The sequence below is a fragment of the Schistocerca gregaria genome, chromosome X (assembly GCF_023897955.1).
Source record: "Schistocerca gregaria isolate iqSchGreg1 chromosome X, iqSchGreg1.2, whole genome shotgun sequence".
Lineage (NCBI taxonomy): Eukaryota > Metazoa > Arthropoda > Insecta > Orthoptera > Acrididae > Schistocerca > Schistocerca gregaria.
The window spans coordinates 373,521,884-373,541,024 of record NC_064931.1 but is presented as its reverse complement, the minus strand read 5'-3'; the positions used below and the strand labels follow the sequence as shown (position 1 = coordinate 373,541,024).

General features: G+C 42.1%; 1 protein-coding gene across 19 annotated transcripts in view; it reads right to left on the bottom strand.

The window, feature by feature from the left end:
- The window catches only part of LOC126299135 (uncharacterized), a 450,753-nt gene that overhangs the window by 339,412 nt on the left and 92,200 nt on the right, over positions 1 to 19,141 (bottom strand). For all 19 annotated transcript variants that reach the window (XM_049990880.1, XM_049990898.1, XM_049990882.1 and 16 more), the window contains exon 3: positions 4,323 to 4,547. In XM_049990880.1, coding sequence (XP_049846837.1) covers positions 4,323 to 4,547 — 225 coding nt within the window. The remainder of the gene's footprint in view (positions 1 to 4,322; positions 4,548 to 19,141) is intronic.

Here is a 19,141-nt window from a genome sequence, read left to right as displayed (position 1 = left end):
ACCTATTTTTCTAGGATTCATTTGCAACAAAGTGTGACCAACATAAATTCTCAAGAATTCATTGTTCACACCAGTTTACTACTCTTTATTTTAATTCTGGCAAACTGGAAGTCTAACTGAACTACAGTATGTTGCAGTTTCTTCATTTATTACAATATGTGTTCCATGTGGAAGTCTACCAGTATTTCTATCTTAGATTGGCATAACAAAGTGATGGATAGCTAGCTGTTTACAAAAGGGCAACCCATAGCAACCTTCAACCACTCTCTCGTTCACCATTGGCATATCGCTCTGCTTGTGACAAAGTCTCTAATGTAACTGTTGCAATTCATTTAGTCATGTGGTTTGTTTTTTTGAGTTGATTTCTTTATAATATGCAAAATAAAGCCTGCAGCTGAAAGTGAATGTGAGCAGAAAAATGTTAAGGCTCTTGTGATCCTGCAATGGTAATAGCAAATATACAAAGGAATTCAGTGCTGAACTGCACAGCTGTTGCTGCTGTGCCCACATTACGCATGTGAACTGAACTAACAAATCTAACTGACAGTCACTTTGTTATTTTGGTCAAGTTAGAACTTGTTTTTCCTTGCTTCAGTGGTTCACAGGCGTCTTGCCAGATAATGTGAGAGCTCAACAATATTTTAATGAGACAACTGGTCATCATATGAGCTAAGCTGGAGGAGAAAATCTCACATCTTTTCAAGCATATGCTTACCTCGATTTTGTTGCTATGGGTATGCCCCTGTGTCTCCCATAGTAGCTAAACTTTTTATGGAAGACTGAGAACAAAGTACTTAAGTCAGTAGCTTTGAAACCTAAACATTTCTGGAGGTATGTGGACGACACCTTTGTGGTTTGGCCACATGGGACAGCAACACTCCCTTCATTTCCTTAACACCTGAACTCCTTCCAGCTGAGCATTTGCTTCACAATCATAGTGGAGAAAAATTGAGAGTTCTCATTTTTAGATGTCTTGGCCAACAGAAAAAAGGTGATTCCTTGGGCCACTATGTGTTCTGTAAACCAAATCACACTGACCTATATCTACAAGTTGCCACCACCCATCACAACACAGTAGTGTATTACAGACACTAGTTCACAGGGATCTCTGATCCAGAGAGCCAATCAGCAGAGTTTAGCCATCTTCACTCTGTTTGTGCACAATGGATACTTTGATAAGCAGATCTGAAATGTGTGTCAACCAGAATGCACTAAGCCTCAAGAACAGCCAGATGAAACAGAACTGCACGAGGATAGTTTTTCTACTTATGTTGGTGCCACGTGCTTTAAAACTGTCAAGAAGCATCAAACTAAGTGTGTCTTCTGCCTTCCAAAGCAAGTGCAAATGATGTTGGGTTCTGCTAAAGACAACCTAGGTCTAAGGTGACCATAAACACATAAAATCTCATGCAAGTGTGTGATACAGTATATTTGCCAGGCGTGTTGCACTGTTAAAGATAGATGTGATGAACAAAAATGTTACACCAGATTAGGTCAACCATAAGAGCTTACTGTTGCTGAACACTGCCTGGACACAGGACATAGCAAGAACTACAGAAATAAAAGATCCTTTCATCCATCTCCATCTATTGGAACTCCATCTTCCAAGAAACAGTGGAGATACATACAGTTAACAACCTGATCAACAGAGACACGTGATTAAAAGTTAGCAAGGCATGCAAACTAGCACCGGCAGTACTAAGGCATTGTCACCCACAGTCGAACAAATCCAGTGTGTCAACACTTACTGGGAAATCAAAGCCAGGAAACTTAAACTGGGGGCCAACACTCTGCCTATGCACACGCTGGGCTGCATTCTGCAGCTGCGCTTTTTCCGCGTCATACGTGCAATGATAGTGGCCTGTTTCTCTAGCGGGGGCTTCTGATGTTGACGTTCTTTACGATTCATCTACAATGACATTATAGCCCCACCCTTTGGCGACTGTGCTTTTCTGGCAATCCAGCATATAAATTGATGAAATTGATGAGCCACAGCAAAAAAGTAAGTAAGTGCCTGAGGATGATGGGCAGCTGCCTTGTTAAAATATTGTGCAGCTTTCACAACATTATCTGATGTGACACTTGTGAACCCCTGAAGTAGTTATTGTCGGGAAAGTGTCAAAAAGCATGGTCACTCGCCTCCTTGACAGCACTCACACCATGATCTATTTTGTACTTTCACATAAGACACTGAAATAGGGCATTTCCCAACCATTACTTAAATCTGTCACCACAAACACTGCTGAAACCCAAAACAGTTTGATACATCCACCAAATAGTTCACAGGATAACATTCGAAGTGTTTGCCTATTGAGAAACTAAATTTAAACTTTCTCCATACTGAACTTCAATTAGATTAGTTAATAATCATCTACTGTGTTAGAGTAGCTTTGATGCAGGACTTTACATCAGTGCCACACCTTCTCTAGATAGCAAACCTGAGTATATTTTGGTTTCATTTCAACAAATGACATTATACTAAGATGGTATCTGTTCTTTCGGACATGTCCGAAAGAACAGATACCATCTTCATATATATAGTTAAGGCTCATCGGCCACTTGACCATTTTCTTCTTCTGTGTGAATGCATAAACAGTGCCCGAACTCTTACGGGAATCGGCAATGCACCACGAATAATGAGTATAATGGACGGGGGCACTATGAATGTAGTGCGGGACAATACGTTGAGAATGTGGATTTCGCATGAGGCGTGCCAGAGATAAATCCCTGCAGTTGCACTATCCTCTGTGTCCTCGGTGACTCAGATGGATAGAGCATCCGCCATGTAAGCAGGAGATCCCGGGTTTGAGTCCCGGTCGGGACACACATTTTCATCTACCCCATTGGCGTATGTCAACACCTGTAAGCAGCTAAGGGCATTCATTTCATTGTAAATGACATTATTATTTCTCACGTGTTGCTTAAGGAGTTTGTTTTAGAGATACTGCCCTGTGAAGAGTTTGTAGCTAATGTGCACGAAGCCCACTTTCATTTAGATACAGATGTGTGTGGCAGTGGAGATTCCTTCCTGCTACATATGTTGGGCACCCACCTTTGGTGAACACAATCATGGCTATTATAAAAGCAATAATTTACTCATCTACTTTCATCTGTATATTCTGTTAAAAGTACTTCTCCAATTGCGTTCATAAACTACATGTTGAACACAGCTTATTTTGAGTCTTTTCTTTGACTCCTGTTTCATCAATTACATTCTTAAGTCTTTCACTGATGAATTTCAAATCTGTGACATTCTCCTACAGCTGATTCAGTTTTAATCTACTTCTTACTTATATGTCTGAAAGAAGAGACATTACTATTGACAGTTCTACAGAACTATTTCGAAATAAATTACTTCAGTGAGAATATCATGGCATCAGCAGTATTCGGTATTGAAATATGACCTATTAGGGACATAAAAATTTGTGCAGACTGGGACTCAAATCTAGATTTCCCATGTATCATGAATGGTTGCCTTAACCATTTTGGCTATCCACACATTCCTCTCGGACCGATCCAAACTTCCACATATCACTACACCCTTACACAGCAGTCCCCTACATTTATTACTTAATGCTTGCAGCATTACTCTGGATTCCCACACTAGTGAGAATGAGAATCTGAGAAATCATGACCAAATGATGTTATCTTTTCGCCCAACTTGGTGTGTAATACTTACTTGTATGATGGAAAGAGACTGACATTACTAGCTATCAACGACTGTATGAAAATAGTTCGAAATAAATTCGCTGAGTGTGAAATCCTTGGCTCAGCCTTATTAGGTATAGATGTACTACCAACTCGTGACACATGAAAATTTCTCGAACCCAAATTTCCCGTTTATCACAAGCAGCTCCATTAACCACTTTGGCTATCCATGCACACCTCCTGGACTCATTCTTACTGGTGCAGGAATAAAGAGTAATGCTGTGAGCATCAAATTATGAATGTAGGGGACTAGGATACAATGATATAGGCATATGGAAGTTTGAGCTGGTCAAGGAGGCATGTATGGATAGTCAAAGTGGTTAATGTGATTGATTGTGAAGAGAGAAATCTTTGTTCAAGTCCCGATCAGGCACAAATTTTCACATGTCACTAATAGATAGTATGTCTATATGTAATAACAGCCAATATCAAATTATTCACATTTAGTGTACTTTTTTTGGTTTAATCTACATGTTTTTCAAGCCAGTTGGTATTCCTATGAAGAAAACTGAGTTGTCATGTAAGTTACAGGCAAAACAGCAGAATCATAACTACAAACTGAGCTTGTGTTATTTGGTAACTACATTCAAAACATTTAAGCTGCAGTACAATACCTTCATTTGCATTTCTGCCAATATTTGAACTATCTCTTGTTCCACACTTAAGAGAGAATGTAGTGTTCGTCTCTTCGGAGGACACTCTTCGGGCTCCTCTATTGTGTCCGAAAGCACTGGTGCAGGTGTTGAACAGGCAGTTTCTGTCTGTCCAGCTGGCAAATCACTCTTAACAAGGTTGCATCCTGGTTCTTGCTGCAGACGGGAGGAAGGTGCCACAGACCGCTGCACACACAAAAACAGGTTTGTGTATTTCCTCTCCACTGATAATACCATAGAAGAAATTCATTCAGGATTTTTTAGTGAAATGGGTGGAAATTGACACCTAATCAGCAAATTTCAACAATTCTTGTATTGGGATCAACATGTACAGTTACAGGAAGTAACAGTTTTCCTACACCAAATTTCAATCAGGATACATTAAAAAAATTATGAATGTCAAAAACACCAGTACAGACTAATCCATACAAACATAGGGGCAGAGACATGCATGCACACAAGCAAGTGCTAGAAGAAAGTGCCAACAGGGATAGACTTACAACTTTATTTCACAGGTCTAATTATCAAAGTGAAACTGATTTTATTAACATTAATTATGCAAAAAAACATGATTTTAAGTCTATTATGTAACCCCAACAGCAGATTTTTTTCAATTTGGTTTAAATAATGTGTTCACTACAACATAAAGAGAGTTGAATGGGTATTTCAATTATAAAAAGAGTTGAAGGAAGCACCATGGACTTTGTGAAGTGTGATTATGTAAACCGTAAACAATCTAAATCATAAACTTGAATGTGAGGCCTGACAACACAACATACCAATAATGTCATACTACAGATAACATCAGAAAAACTGAAACACACAAAACTTGAGCTTCTCCTGGGGTCTCAAATGTTCAAATAAATTATGACATCCTCAACAACCATCGATGTTCAACAGGTGACAGAGGTGCACTGTGTTGCATATGCGCTACAACTTTCCCTCAAAAAGAAACCTTCTGATTGCCACTTATAATATCCCCACCAAGAAAGGATATCGAGAGTGGATCTGAGGCACTATAAGTTAGCATCTGTCCAATGTCACCTGAGGCACAATCACAGGATCACATGGCCCGAGCTGATAGCAGCATGGAGCTAAGTAAACGATTGTGGGCCAATCTACTGTCGTATGCTGCAGTGAGCTCAGTTAAATCTCACCAAGCTGATATTCAGATTTCAGCCCTCCTTTGAACACTGAGTTTTTAGCTTAGATTCGAAGTTTTCAGACAGTGCTCCACTTACGACAACCTTGGGTTCGTTCATGCATTACACAATGGTGCAAGAAATGCACATTTTAGTGGCAACAAATTCTTACCCTATCATGTTTACAGCAAAGTTCATGGAACTTTGGCAGTAACAGATGTCACTGCAGCAGCTACAAGAGCAACAGTTTGCAGCTCATGTGCAACAGCACAAAGAACAGCAAGCTGCTCTTCTCCTGCTCGTGTCTCAGCAGCAACAAATACATCAGTCAGTGGTCGTGGCTATGCTCCCATCGCCATTCACTGCATTTGACCAGTTGTCAAAGAGCTGAGAAGTCTACCATCATCATTTTGAACTTCACTGCTTTGCTTATAACATTTCTGGTGGGGAGCATAGTTCTTTGCCTTTGTCTTCTAATAGTTGTTTATAAAAAGGGGTGCAAAAAATTAAATTTCTCTCAGATGCTAGTGAATTGTCTTTTTGTACTCTCTGTGCCCTGTTAACTGAATACTACAGTCAACTGATACACTTTGCTCCAGTAAGGCTCCAGCTTAATCAGCATCATAAACAACATGGGCAGGCATGTACAGCATCGTCTGTTGGCTTGCAGGGTCTCACAGAGAAATGTAGTTTCATGTGCCACAACTGTAAGGGTTTTCTTCATGGAATCATTGATTCCATGTGTGACTGTGCACCTTACTCCTGACAGGGAGGTCACTACAAAAGCTTTAGCTAAACATGATCCTAGTTTTGGAGAAGTACTTCAAATTGCAAAATCTTTCAAGGTTGCTTTGGAAGCTCAGCAGGTTCTTACAAATGATACTCAAGTTACTTAGGTTGTTATTCACTGCTGCAAGCACTGGTCACTTGGCAGGTCAGAAACACCCTCCCTCCTTGGGGTTGTGAGATGTCACGCACGTCAAAGAATCTGCAGTCGTGTCTGGAATGTGGCAGCGAGCGCAACAGAAGCCGATGCCTGCATCATGTAGGAAACTGCTGGGCCTGCGGCAAATGGGTCACCTGGCCATTATCTGTCAATGAGTGGTGTACAGCCACATGCTCAGGAGCAACATGAGGACTACGCTGCAGTACACAGTCATGGATGGAGAACTACAGGATTTCCTTGCTGCCATGCAAACTCATTTTGGCTTTGATGTCATTCAGCCAGTCCATAGAGTTCCAGCTACACATCTTGTTGAACAAGAACACACACTGCCAGCTTCACCTTCGTGCAACAGACACAATATCATGTCCTGCCTTACTGCCACAGGTGCATTCCTCTCCTTGCGGAACTGTCACTGGCAGCTAAGTATAAAAATGTTGAATGCATACAAACCTTCCTTGTCATATGCTCTCGTACTGATACTAACATTAATGGCTTAGACAGTTTCAGCAGTTTTGGGCCCACAATAGAAGTCCAAGTCAATTTAGTGACAACCACAGCTTCTTTCTCTGATCCTGATGCCCTGTGCATGTCATATACGGAGCTTTTTGAACCAATGTTTGGTATGTGCGCATAACTTCAAGACACACATTTATTTGGTGCCTCTGGAAGTACCTAAATTTTGTTGAGCTCGCCTGTTTCCACTTGCAGCTCATGAGACTGTTCAGGCAGAACTCGTGTGGCTTCAGGACCACGATATTATGTCCTCAGTTTTCACAAGTCAATGGACAATGCCTATGGTGGTCATTAAACATTGAATGGGTTGTTAAGTACTCGTGGTTGTTTGAAGTCCACAGTTAACTTACAGTCTAACATTGATCTATACCTACTGCCTTATCCTGAGGATTAGTTATCTAAACTACCTGTGGGCCACTAGTTTACAAAAATTGATTTTTAGGATATACTCCTCCAACTGCCACTTGATGAGAATTCAGAGCAATTACTAGTATTAAATATACTGTTCAGCTCATACAGGTTTAATTGCTAGGCACTTGAGATTTCAAGTGCACTTACCATTTCCCAAAAGTAGTTTCAACAGAGGATTCAACGTACTCTGCATAGAGTCATCTACACTGAGCAATACCAATGCAAAGTCACTTTCACTTTTTCAAAACCCCATAACTGTCTCCCACTGGCCCGTAGAGGTTTGAAATATGGCTCAGCGGTGCCTACAACCTACTTCTGTAACAGTGCAAAAGCATGGCAGCCTGTAACATCACCTTTGGGCCCAGTGTTGCTTCAAACAGCAGGGTATAAACGCAAGTGAAAGAAAGCCCAGAGTTCTGAAGTTCATTTGAGGTGTAATGTGGGTTAATGCTGCCGCATTCGAACAAAATTTCACCACAATTCTGCTGAACATTGTTGTGGACATCTCATTTGAAGGGAAAGTCGTCACACCCTCTCTTATCTACATTTCACCCCTTCTCTTGATACATATCCTATCGAGATCAGAACTGCAACACACAGCACTGAAAACAAGTGATTTTTCTTATGTGGGGCCAAGGAAAACTTTTCAGACACACCTCCACTCAGAACAGACACAAGAAGTTCTCTGAGAGTGGCATAACAGACATAAATGAAAACACTCCTCCTCTTTGGGCATTTATTCCCACACAATTTGCACACAAAAACAACAGTTCACAGTATGACAAGCAACAGGATGACATTCTTGACAACCTTTGACACTGCTGACACCCCTAGATGATAAAACACTTCTCTAAGCACACCATGGGCCTGCAAACCCATTGAACATGACCACACTGCACTGAAGCACTGGGCGGAATCACTAAGCATCATTCAAAACCATTTGATGCTATTTAAATGTGATCCAAAGCAGCAAAGGGTGTTCATATTTTTTCAGCCCTTCTGTTTCATGCCCTCCTGTGACGTGATCAAGGGGTACAACATTGACATGTGGATAAAATGGAAAAGGGACCCTCTAAGCCCCCCCCCAGTTTGGCAACATCCTCAGTACTAACTGCTCAGCTTTGTTGGCCACTTTAAAATGTCCCTGTATGGAGACAGCCATTCACCATTTCCTAAGTGCTGACATGAAAGGCATCCTTTTCAACACTTTGTAGGTTTCACATGCGGCCAGCAGGCACCAGTTCAGCGACATAGCACAACTCAGCTGAGATGTGTCGAAATAGGTGCCTGTCACACTGGTGCCTAGGAAACAATGAATGCCTGTCTCTGTAGGAGGATGTTTTTAAAGTATCCAATAAAGTGCATGGGTGGCATCCAAACTGGGGTGGCCTTAGAGGGACCCTTTGCCCTTTTATTCATGCATGTGTCAATGTCGTACCCCCATCCCCATGAATTATCAGAAGGAGGGCATGAAACAGGAGGACTGAAAATGCATAAACACCCTTTGCTACCTCAGATCCCATACCAATTTTGTCAAATGGTTTTGAATGGTCCCTAGTAGTTCTGCCCTGTAGGCCAGAACACAGACTGAGGCTGCACTACACTCAAAAGAGATGTAATCATGTTCAGTGTGGTTGCATGCCCATTATGTCCTTACAGAAGGGTAGATTTGTCCAGCGGGGTGTCAGCAGTGTCAAAGATTAAGAACGTCATCCTGTAGGAAATCACACAGTAAATGTTCCAGCGCAACATCAAGTGCTGGCAAGATGGTCAAGAACGTTAGAGCAGAGAGGGCTGTGAGACAACTTCAGCCAATAGTACACTTAGTATGCTGACCGACCCCTCCCTAAGATGACTACAAGACAGTAGCGCCATCTACACAAAGTGGACATAAGCGCCGCACTGCCTGGCCACAGCCCAGTGAAAGACTAGCCGTTCTACGAGATCTACAGCAGCAACTTATATTATGAGTTGCATATACTGAAGAGATTTCTTATTTGTCTGTTGCCCATTGAGTGCAACACTTCTCATATTTCAGAAAGTTAAGTATTGCAATCATTTCCTTTTTAATAAGTTTTGTTAATACGATTTGCTTGAACTGTCTATCGATCCGAGAAAGCAGGTTTCCTAGGCACCCTATATTAGACGTGTGGGCAGGACACAACAGTGAACTGTTGTTTTCGAACATGGAATGTGTGGGAATCATCACTCCAAAAGGGGTGGTGGTTTCATTGACATACTTCATGGCACAGCCGGAGGCCTTTTCATGTTGATTCAGAGTAGTGATATACCTCAGATGTTCTCCACAGCCACCCACAGCCAGCTTCACAGTTCTGACCTCCATTGTAAAGAAAGGGGTGATGTGTACATAAGAAGGGGTATAACTACCTTCCCATCATGTACAATGTTGACAGTGATATTGGGCAGAATTGTAGCGAAATTTGGTGCCAATGTGATATCATTAACACACATTACACATCACATGAACTTCTGAGATCTTACCCTTTTTGCATATGTCAACACCTTGCTGTTTGAAGCATCACTGAGCCTGAGGGTGAAGTTGCAGGTGCCACACTTTTTCACTATCAGAGAGAAAGGTGTAGGCACCTGCGGGCCAAATTTCAAACTTCTGCATTGTAATGGGACAGAAAGACGGAGTTTCGAAAATGTGACCCTTTAATTGTGTAGCAAAGTATATTTCGATGACATTATCACTATAGGGGCAATGAGCGCAGAGCTTCACAAGTGTCTTGCCAGCCTTTTTTGAGAAGCACCTGGAAAATGGACTGTGCTGCCAACTGGAAAAGAGCTGCTTCTTTGTCCTCAGCATGAATTACCTGAGGCACAGTAATGTGCGACCATGTCAGATTGTTCAGAGTGCCCGCTTGCCTTCGCCTCCAAAATGTTAAAGACTGTACAGCTCAATTATTCCCAGACTGAGGAGGAGGAGGCTTCAGTGATCATTTATGGTGTCAAAAAGTTTCATGTGTATTTGTAAGCCTGAAAACTTCACTTGCTGACTGATTGCATACCCTCCATTTCCTTGTTCAGGAATCAGTCTAAGTTCCCAAATAAGACGGCACCGGGTCTGCTGCAGGGATTTGTTTTTAAGCAGTTAACTTTATGAAATCCATTTTCGTCCCGCCAACCAACATACAAATGCAGATGCCGTGCCCCGCCTCCCTTTTTGCCCCAACACAGGACTCATTTGCCAGAATACTGTTTATTTTGCACTGGATCAACAGCTGCAAACATAATTGGATGAATTCCCACTGATGGCGCGTAATATCGCCTTGGCAGCATTCTGCAATCCAGCCCTATGCGAGGTTTTGTTGGTGATCAAGAAGGGGTGGTGGAGCACATTTATCACCAGACTGACTCAGTTTTTTGGAATTACTTCACATTGCATTTCCAGTTCAATAGCACACATGGCGTTTTAACACTGGCCATGGAGGACTTAGACTTCAGAGTCATAATTCTGCTCTTGCTCCAGCCCTGCATCCTCAAGCCCTTTCATGCATTACACTGGGGATGATGCGCATGAAGGCACTGGCCAGGTAGCAAGTTTACTGGCCCAGCATCAATGCCAACACTGAATGTGCATGCTGGTTCTGCTGTGCCTGCTCTCTCAATCAAGCATCCCCAGCTCATTGTTTTTCACTATGGCCCCACCCTGCCCACCCTTGGGTCAGGACTGACATCAAGGGGCCATTCCTGGGCACTATCTAGTTGCTGGTGGTGGATGCCTTCACCAACTTTCTGTTTGTCACAGGCATACCGTTGTTAACTACACCTTTTACCATGCTTGCCCTTGGAGGGTTTTTGCCACTGAGAGGTACCCTGCAGCCTGGTATCAGACAATGTGTCCCAATTTACATCCACTCAGTTCATGACGACCTCTTGCCCCAACAGCACTGAACATCTGACCACCACCCATTTCCACAGTGCCTTCAGCCCAGAGGCTGAGTGTATGGTCCACACTCTCACAATATACAGGGTGTTACAAAAGGGTACGGCCAAACTTTCAGGAAACATTCCTCACACACAAATAAAGAAAAGATGTTGTGTCAACATGTGTCCGGAAACACTTAATTTCCATGTTAGAGCTCATTTTAGTTTCATCAGTATGTACTGTACTTCCTCGATTCACCGCCAGTTGGCCCAATTGAAGGAAGGTAATGTTGGCTTCGGTGCTTGTGTTGACATGCTACTCATTGCTCTACAGTACTAGCATCAAGCACATCTCTACGTAGCATCAACAGGTTAGTGTTCATCACGAACGAAGTTTTGCAGTCAGTGCAATGTTTACAAATGCGGAATTTGAAGATGCCGTGGCGCGGTACGTTTGTATAGAGACAGATTTCCAGAACGAAGGTGTCCCGACAGGAAGATGTACGAAGCAACTGATCGGCATCTTAGGGAGCACGGAACATTCCAGCCTATGACTCGTGACTGGGGAAAACCTAAAACGATGAGGACACCTGCAATGGACGAGGCAATTCTTCGTGCAGTTGACGATAACCCTAATGTCAGTGTCAGAGAAGTTGCTGCTGTATAAGGTAACGTTGACCACGTCATTGTATGGAGAGTGCTAAGGGAGAACCAGTTGTTTCCGTACCATGTACAGCATGTGCAGGCACTATCAGCAGCTGATTGGCCTCCACGGGTACACTTCTGCGAATGGTTCATCCAACAATGTGTCAATCTTCATTTCAGTGCAAATGTTCTCTTTACGGATGAGGCTTCATTCCAATATGATCAAACTGTAAATTTTCACAATCAACATGTGTGGGCTAACGAGAATCCGCACGAAATTGTGCAATCACTTTATCGACACATATTTTCTGTGAACGTTTGGGCAGGCATTGTTGGTTATGTCTTGAATGGGCCCCATGTTCTTCCACCTACTCTCAATGGAGCATGTTATCATGATTTCATACAGGATACTCTACGTGTGCTGTTAGAACATGTGCCTTTACAACACAACATGTGGTTCATGCACGATGGAGCTCCTGCACATTTCCGTCGAAGTGTTCGTACGCTTCTCAACAACAGATTCGGTGACCGATGGATTGGTAGAGGCAGGCCAATTCCATGGCCTCTCCTGACCTCAACCCTCTTGACTTTCATTTATGGGGGCATTTTAAAGCCCTTGTCTATGCAATCCCGGTACCAAATGTAGAGACTCTTCGTGCTTGTATTGTGGATGGCTATGATACAATACGCCATTCTCCAGGGCTGCATCAGCGCATCAGGGATTCCATGCGACGGAGGGTGGATGCATGTATCCTCACTAATGGAGGACATTTTGAACATTTCCTGTAACAAAGTGTTGCTGTGTGTTTCCATTCCATGATTAATGTGATTTGAAGAGAAGTAAGAAAATGAGTTCTAACATGGAAAGTAAGGGTTTCCAGACACATGTCCACATAACTTATTTTCTTTCTCTGTGTGTGAGGAATGTTTCCTGAAAGTTTGGCCATACCTTTTTGTAACACACTGTATATGTGGAAGGCCTTGCAGAAGAGGTAAACCCCAAGTATGGCTTGTACAGCTTCCTGATGACATATCACTGAGGTGTTGCATAAGTGGGGGTCTTGCAGCAACCGTTAGCCATGTCATTCACGCATGTGTCCATGTCACCCCCCCTCCCCCCTACCCTCTCTCCACGATCACACAGAGGGCTGAAAAAATGTAAATACCCTTTGCTGCTTCGGATCACATTCCAATTTTATTAAATGCTTTAAACAGTCCTAATGGTTCCGTCCTGTACACCAAAGCAAAAATTCTGGTCTCGCTACACTCCAAAAGAGGTGCAATCATGTTCAATGTTGTTCATCCCCATAAGTGGGGTCAGTACAGCTGAAATCCCACAAAGACGATGACATCTCACTTTGTTAGACCTCCTACATCCCATGCAGCATGCCCATCCTAAATCGAGGCCTCCCTAAATGCAAGGCAAGCACAGCCGACCAGTGTTCAGGGTCAACTGAAGGAGTCATCATGGCCCAAATGGCTAGTCAGTTGTTTGACATAGTTGTCTGCCACATTTGCCCAACCCGTCACTGCAACCAGTTCCAGTGACGACTGCAATCACTACTGGTGCCTCTCGTAGTCCCTGCCTGTGACTCACAGATCACACATGGGGGATGCCTCCAGCCAGGTCTTTCTCCCTCTTGTGACTTGACTTCTGCCCCCATGCCACCATGGTGAGGGGTGATGGTTTGGGAATCTATGGAGCCAGAACTATTCTCTCTATCCCAACTGTCCCTCACCCAGGTGGCCCTAGGGCAGCCCCCTTCCATAAGCTCAACCCACCTCCACTACCCCCAGTCCTTAGCCAGGCTTCCTGATGGGGTTGACCCTGAGTTGATGGTCCTCCTCCTGATGGCAGAAAGTTCTGCTGCTCTACCCACTGACACTGGCCAACCTGATAGTAGCACAGAGCTAAGCGAGCAGCTGCTGGTTTGTCTAGTATAGTAGGCTTCATGAGCTCAGTTAAATCTCATCTAGCTAATATTTAGATTTCAACCCTGCTTTGGACAATGACTTTCTCACACGAGTTATTGATGTTGATACAGTACTCCACTCACGACACCTTGGTTTCACATTCACAGATTCCACATTTAAGCCAGGTGCAGACACTTTAGAAATATTGTGTTCTATTGATGGTGCAGCCCTAAAAATTAACTAGGACTCTAAAACCGTATCAATTCAAATGTCTAGGAGAGGAAGGGATCCAAATTCCTAAAACATATCTACGAAATCAAAATTCTGAAAATGGACAAAATTATATGAGAATTAAAGCTCTTACAGTGTCAGAAAAAAAGCCAAAAGCAATTATCAATTATGAGTGCAAGATTGTCAATAACCTGTAAAACTTCAGACTGAAAGCATGTTTACTGATCAAATGGTTCAAATGGCTCTCAGCACTATGGGACTTAACATCTGAGGTCATCAGTCCCCTAGAACTTAGAACTGCTTAAACCTAACTAACCTAAGGACATCACACACATCCATGCCCAAGGCAGGATTCAAACCTGTGACCGTAGCGGTCGCGCAGTTCCAGACTGAGGCGCCTAGAACCGCTCAACCACACAGGTTGGCCTATTGATCAAATACATAAGTACATATAGAGCTGAGTTTCCTACATCAGCAGAGTGTGCTCCCACTCACACGTATGTACAATGCTCACACAAATTCAAATATTGCATTAATAAGTCCCAGAACCCCCTACAAATCTTTGATGATGAATGACAAAACATTTCAGAAGGCAGAACTGAAACAGTGACCCTCATGTCACCAGCTACCATAAACAACTGCCGAAGGTGGACTGTATCTTCCTGAATTTGGGTCCTAAGGGCTTTCATATGGCAGCAGTGGTGGATTCCTACATTCTGGTTGTGTTGTCACATCCTCATGGTCACTGTGACATGTAAACAGAATTACTTCTGCCAAGGCATCGCAATCGTCATGCAGATCTTAATGTTCCTTGCATTGGAAACTCCCATCATTGACCTGCTGTTGCAGGGCAGGACAGAGCTGCATGGGAAAGACCATGATAACATCTCTAGTAATTTTGTATTCTCAAAGTTCAATCAACATTCTCAACTTTGTAGGTGACTAGTGACAAATGCCGCAGCATTTGGTAAGGACCAAAGTAGCATCATTAATTTTTCTGATTCTGATATTTCACACTGGTATAAACTTTCATATTAAGTCACCTGGGTTGTCACTTCCAGGTCGGTGTTCGGAATTACAATGTTAATGGTCAAGATCCATATGCGTCCCAGTTGTCTTGCTTCTTCAATACTATATTGCATTTCAAATTTGTTGCGATACTTGATGTTTGGCTGACTGGAGGGGGACGTGACGCCATCGCATAGGTAATATCAATGCCGAGCGGACATTCCCTGCCCCGCCGCCTGCGGTTCGGCTGATAAAGCGCCTCTGTGTGGCTCACCATGAAACACCGTGGTGTCACACATTACATGAAGCAACGTTTGTCAGCACTCATAAAGTCATATTTTCTAGCGTTTAAGTGTTCTTTAGCCGTTAGGTATTGTGAACAAGCATTTTATGTTGGTCTTGCATTAATAACAACAGTGCAATACATCTGAATACGAGATTTGCAATAAAAGTGCTGTCCAAGAACGCTTTTACGGGCTGGTGAGATAACGTTCTGCTAGAAGAAGAAAAAAAAAACCTCGGAAGTCGACAATAGTAATGGACAAAACGCCTTACCACTCTGTTGTGATGCATAAAGCTTCAACAGTGTAGTGGAGGAAAACGGATAATTTGCTCCGAGTACAAAGAAATGTTCCATGAGATAAAGCTGAACCTAGCATGTAGAAAGCTGTGTTAATGGAACTTTTAGTACTGTACAAACCACAACTCCCAGGTCGACGAACTGGGTACTGGTAAAGGGCTTAGCTCAATCGTGCTTCCTCCGAATCATGCTCATTTAAATGTGACTGAGAACATATGGACCTAGGTGAAAAGTAATGACACAATAAACAACAGCAAGTTAGCGCTCAGTGATTTTGAAATACTGAGAAAAGAAGCCATTGCGAACGCTGTACGACAGGACTGGTCTTGAGTTGTCAGCCATACTGAGAATGTAACTGAGGGGACATTTGTTCATGAAGGACTGTGACGAGTTTTGAGGGATGCGTAACTTCTCTCGTTGCCATGTTAGCAGAGTTTAGAAATATTCATCTCACTAACATTCTAATGGATATGAAATTGCGACAGAATGCTGAAATAGTGTATTATTAAACTAGCAAGTCAGGACAATACTTTATGAAACAACCCATTCTCGGTAGAAAAATAAATGTGTAACTTCACTTATATTGTTACAAAACCTATAGCAGTTCTCGTTTCGTTAGCTATCGATGGACATAAATAATTGCATTACTTCATTGAAAAAAATCTGTAGTCGCTTGAATCTCGCGGTAGATATGGAAGTTTCGCATATTAATCATATTGCAAAACACTCTAGTCTTTGCGCGCTATCTTTTGCCAAAATCTTTTTTCGATATCTCAAACCAGATGTGAGATACGAGAAGTTTATGAATATTTCACTCTAGTTTTTTCACTGACGCACGAGTTAGTGACTGAAGGCTTTACACACATTCCATCATTTCGAGATTAGGAACAGACGAAGTACAAGGAATAATTCAATATATTTTCTACATTTAATACGCAGCAGCATGTAACATAACACGCACCAAACACAAATTCACAGCGACCCGTATTTTTCACTGCAAACTAAGAAATCCTTGCAGTAGTTTACCTACTATCGAAATATCACAATAACAATGACCATTAACGAAATGATAAGCAGCTCATCATGAAGCTGACTAATTAAACTATAAGCTGCGCTAGAATAAGAGTTTATTACCCATTAGTTTCTTTAAAATCGTTTGAGAAAGATAGCAGATCGGCCGTTTTGCTGATCATGCAGTCAAGCGAGCCTGTCCGGTCCACTTGCTGACGCGCCTAGCCACTACGCTTCCCTCTCCTCGCTCCATACTGAACTGTCAAAAGTCGCAACTTATTTTAAGCGCGCTATAGTGATCAGCGTGTTTGAAGTAACCATACCGAGCATCGTCAGGTTGAAATGAACACACACTATCCATTGTTATTCCGTCCCTCAATCATGGGTCAGGAAAAACTGTGAAATCTGTAGGGTCTTAATTTGCTTTGTTGTGCCCAAATTCCACAACAGGCAATTTTGTATTGTGTATCTGCTCTACATCAATGGTTTATCTGAGGACATTTTAATAAATGAAGGAAGGAAGATTGGTCTTAATGTGTCATCGACACTGAGGTCGTTGGAGATGGAACAAAAGCTCGGATTGTGTCAAGGATGAGGAAGAAAACCGGCTGCGCCCTTTCAGAGCAACAATTCCAGCATTTGCCTGGAGCAATTTAGGAAACTCACGGAACACCTATATCTGGGTGGCCGGACACAGATCTGAACTGTCATCATTCCGATTTTGAGTCCAGTGTGCATTTTAATAAATGATGTGGCAAGCCAGTTGTTTTTGGTAGTAGGCAGTTGTCATCCTTGGAAAATGTTGCATCACGAAATTACTTCTGACATCTGTCTTGATTAAAATACCTTTCCATGATCAGAGGCCATTCAATATCGTGTTTCATGCTTCAAAATTTCGTATTTGACAAAAAATCTGAAGACTTCTAGAGCTTCAGCAGTTGGTACAGTTTTAATGATAGTGTAGTGGGTGTCAGAGCATACTGGTTGTAGTATTGAGTCTGAAGACTGGTTTGATGTAACTTTCCATGCTAGTCTGTCTTATTCAAGCCCATTTGTCTCTGCATAACTATGACAACCTATACCCATTTGAACCTGCTTACTGTTGTCATCCCTTGGCCTCCCCCTACAATTTTTACCCCTGCACTTCACTCCATTAGCAAACTGACAATTCCTTGATGTCTCAGGATGTGTCCATCAGACAATCCCTTCTTTTAGTCAAGTTGTCCCGTACATTCTGTTTTTCCTCAGTTTGATTCCGTACCTCCTCATTAGTTAATCTGTCCACCTCAACTTCAGTATTGTCATGTAGCACCATATCTCAAAAGTCTCTATTCTCTTTTTCTTTCCACTATTTATGATCCACATTTCACTTCCCCACAAGGCTACTCTCCATACTGACATCTTTAGAAAAGGCTTCCTTGCTTTTAAATCTATACTTGATGTTAACATATTTCTCTTTTTCAGAAATGTTTCCTTGCTATTGACAGTCTGCATTTTATTTCCTCTCTATTTTACTGATCAAATGGCGAACTAATCTTCTACTATTAGTTTTTTTTACTTCCTAATCTAATTCCCTCAGCACTGCCCGATTTAATTCGATACATTTCATTACCCTTGCTTTACTTTTGTTGATGTTCATCCTAAACCTATTTAATGACACTATCAATTACACTCAGCTGTTGTTCCAAGTCCTTTGCTGTCTCTGAGAGAGTTACAATCTCATGAGAAAACCTTCAAAGTTTTACTACTTCTATTTGTAGAATCTGATTCCTGTACGAGTTGTAATTAATTTTTCATTCACCTCCTACCCTCAGAATTTCAAAGAGAGTATCCCAGTCAAAACTTTCTCAATATCTGTAAATGCTATAAATGTAGGTTTGCCTTTCATTTACCTATCTTCCGAGACTGGTCGTGGGGTTAGTATTAGCTCATGTGTTCCTACATTTCTCTGAAGGCCAAACTGATGTTCCTCATGGTTGGCTCCTATCAGTTTTCCCTTCTCCTATGAATAATTCGTGTCAGTGTTTTGCAACCATGGCTAAGTAAACAGATAATTCAGTAATATTCTCACCTTCGAGAGCCGGAGTTCTTCGGAAATTGAATGATTGCGTTCTTCTTTAAGTCTGAGGGTACTTCCACTGTCATATATAACCTGCAAACCAGATGGAATAGTTCTGTCATGGCTGGGTCTCCCAAGAATCTTTATAATTCTGAGGGAACGTCGCCTACTGCATTGACCTTGTTTCGAGCTAGATTTTTGGTGCTTTGGTACATTCTTCTTGTAATATCCTATCTCCCATCTCATCTTCATTTACAGGGTGACAGAAAACTGGGAACATTTTCACAATACAATAAAACTAGAACTGATGAAGGACAGAAATTGCATTCATAGTAACTGAGACATTAACGGTATTTATCACTTTTTAAAAATTACGTCCTTTAGATGGCATCCTCCTGTGCGAATACATTCATGAAATCTGCTGTTGAG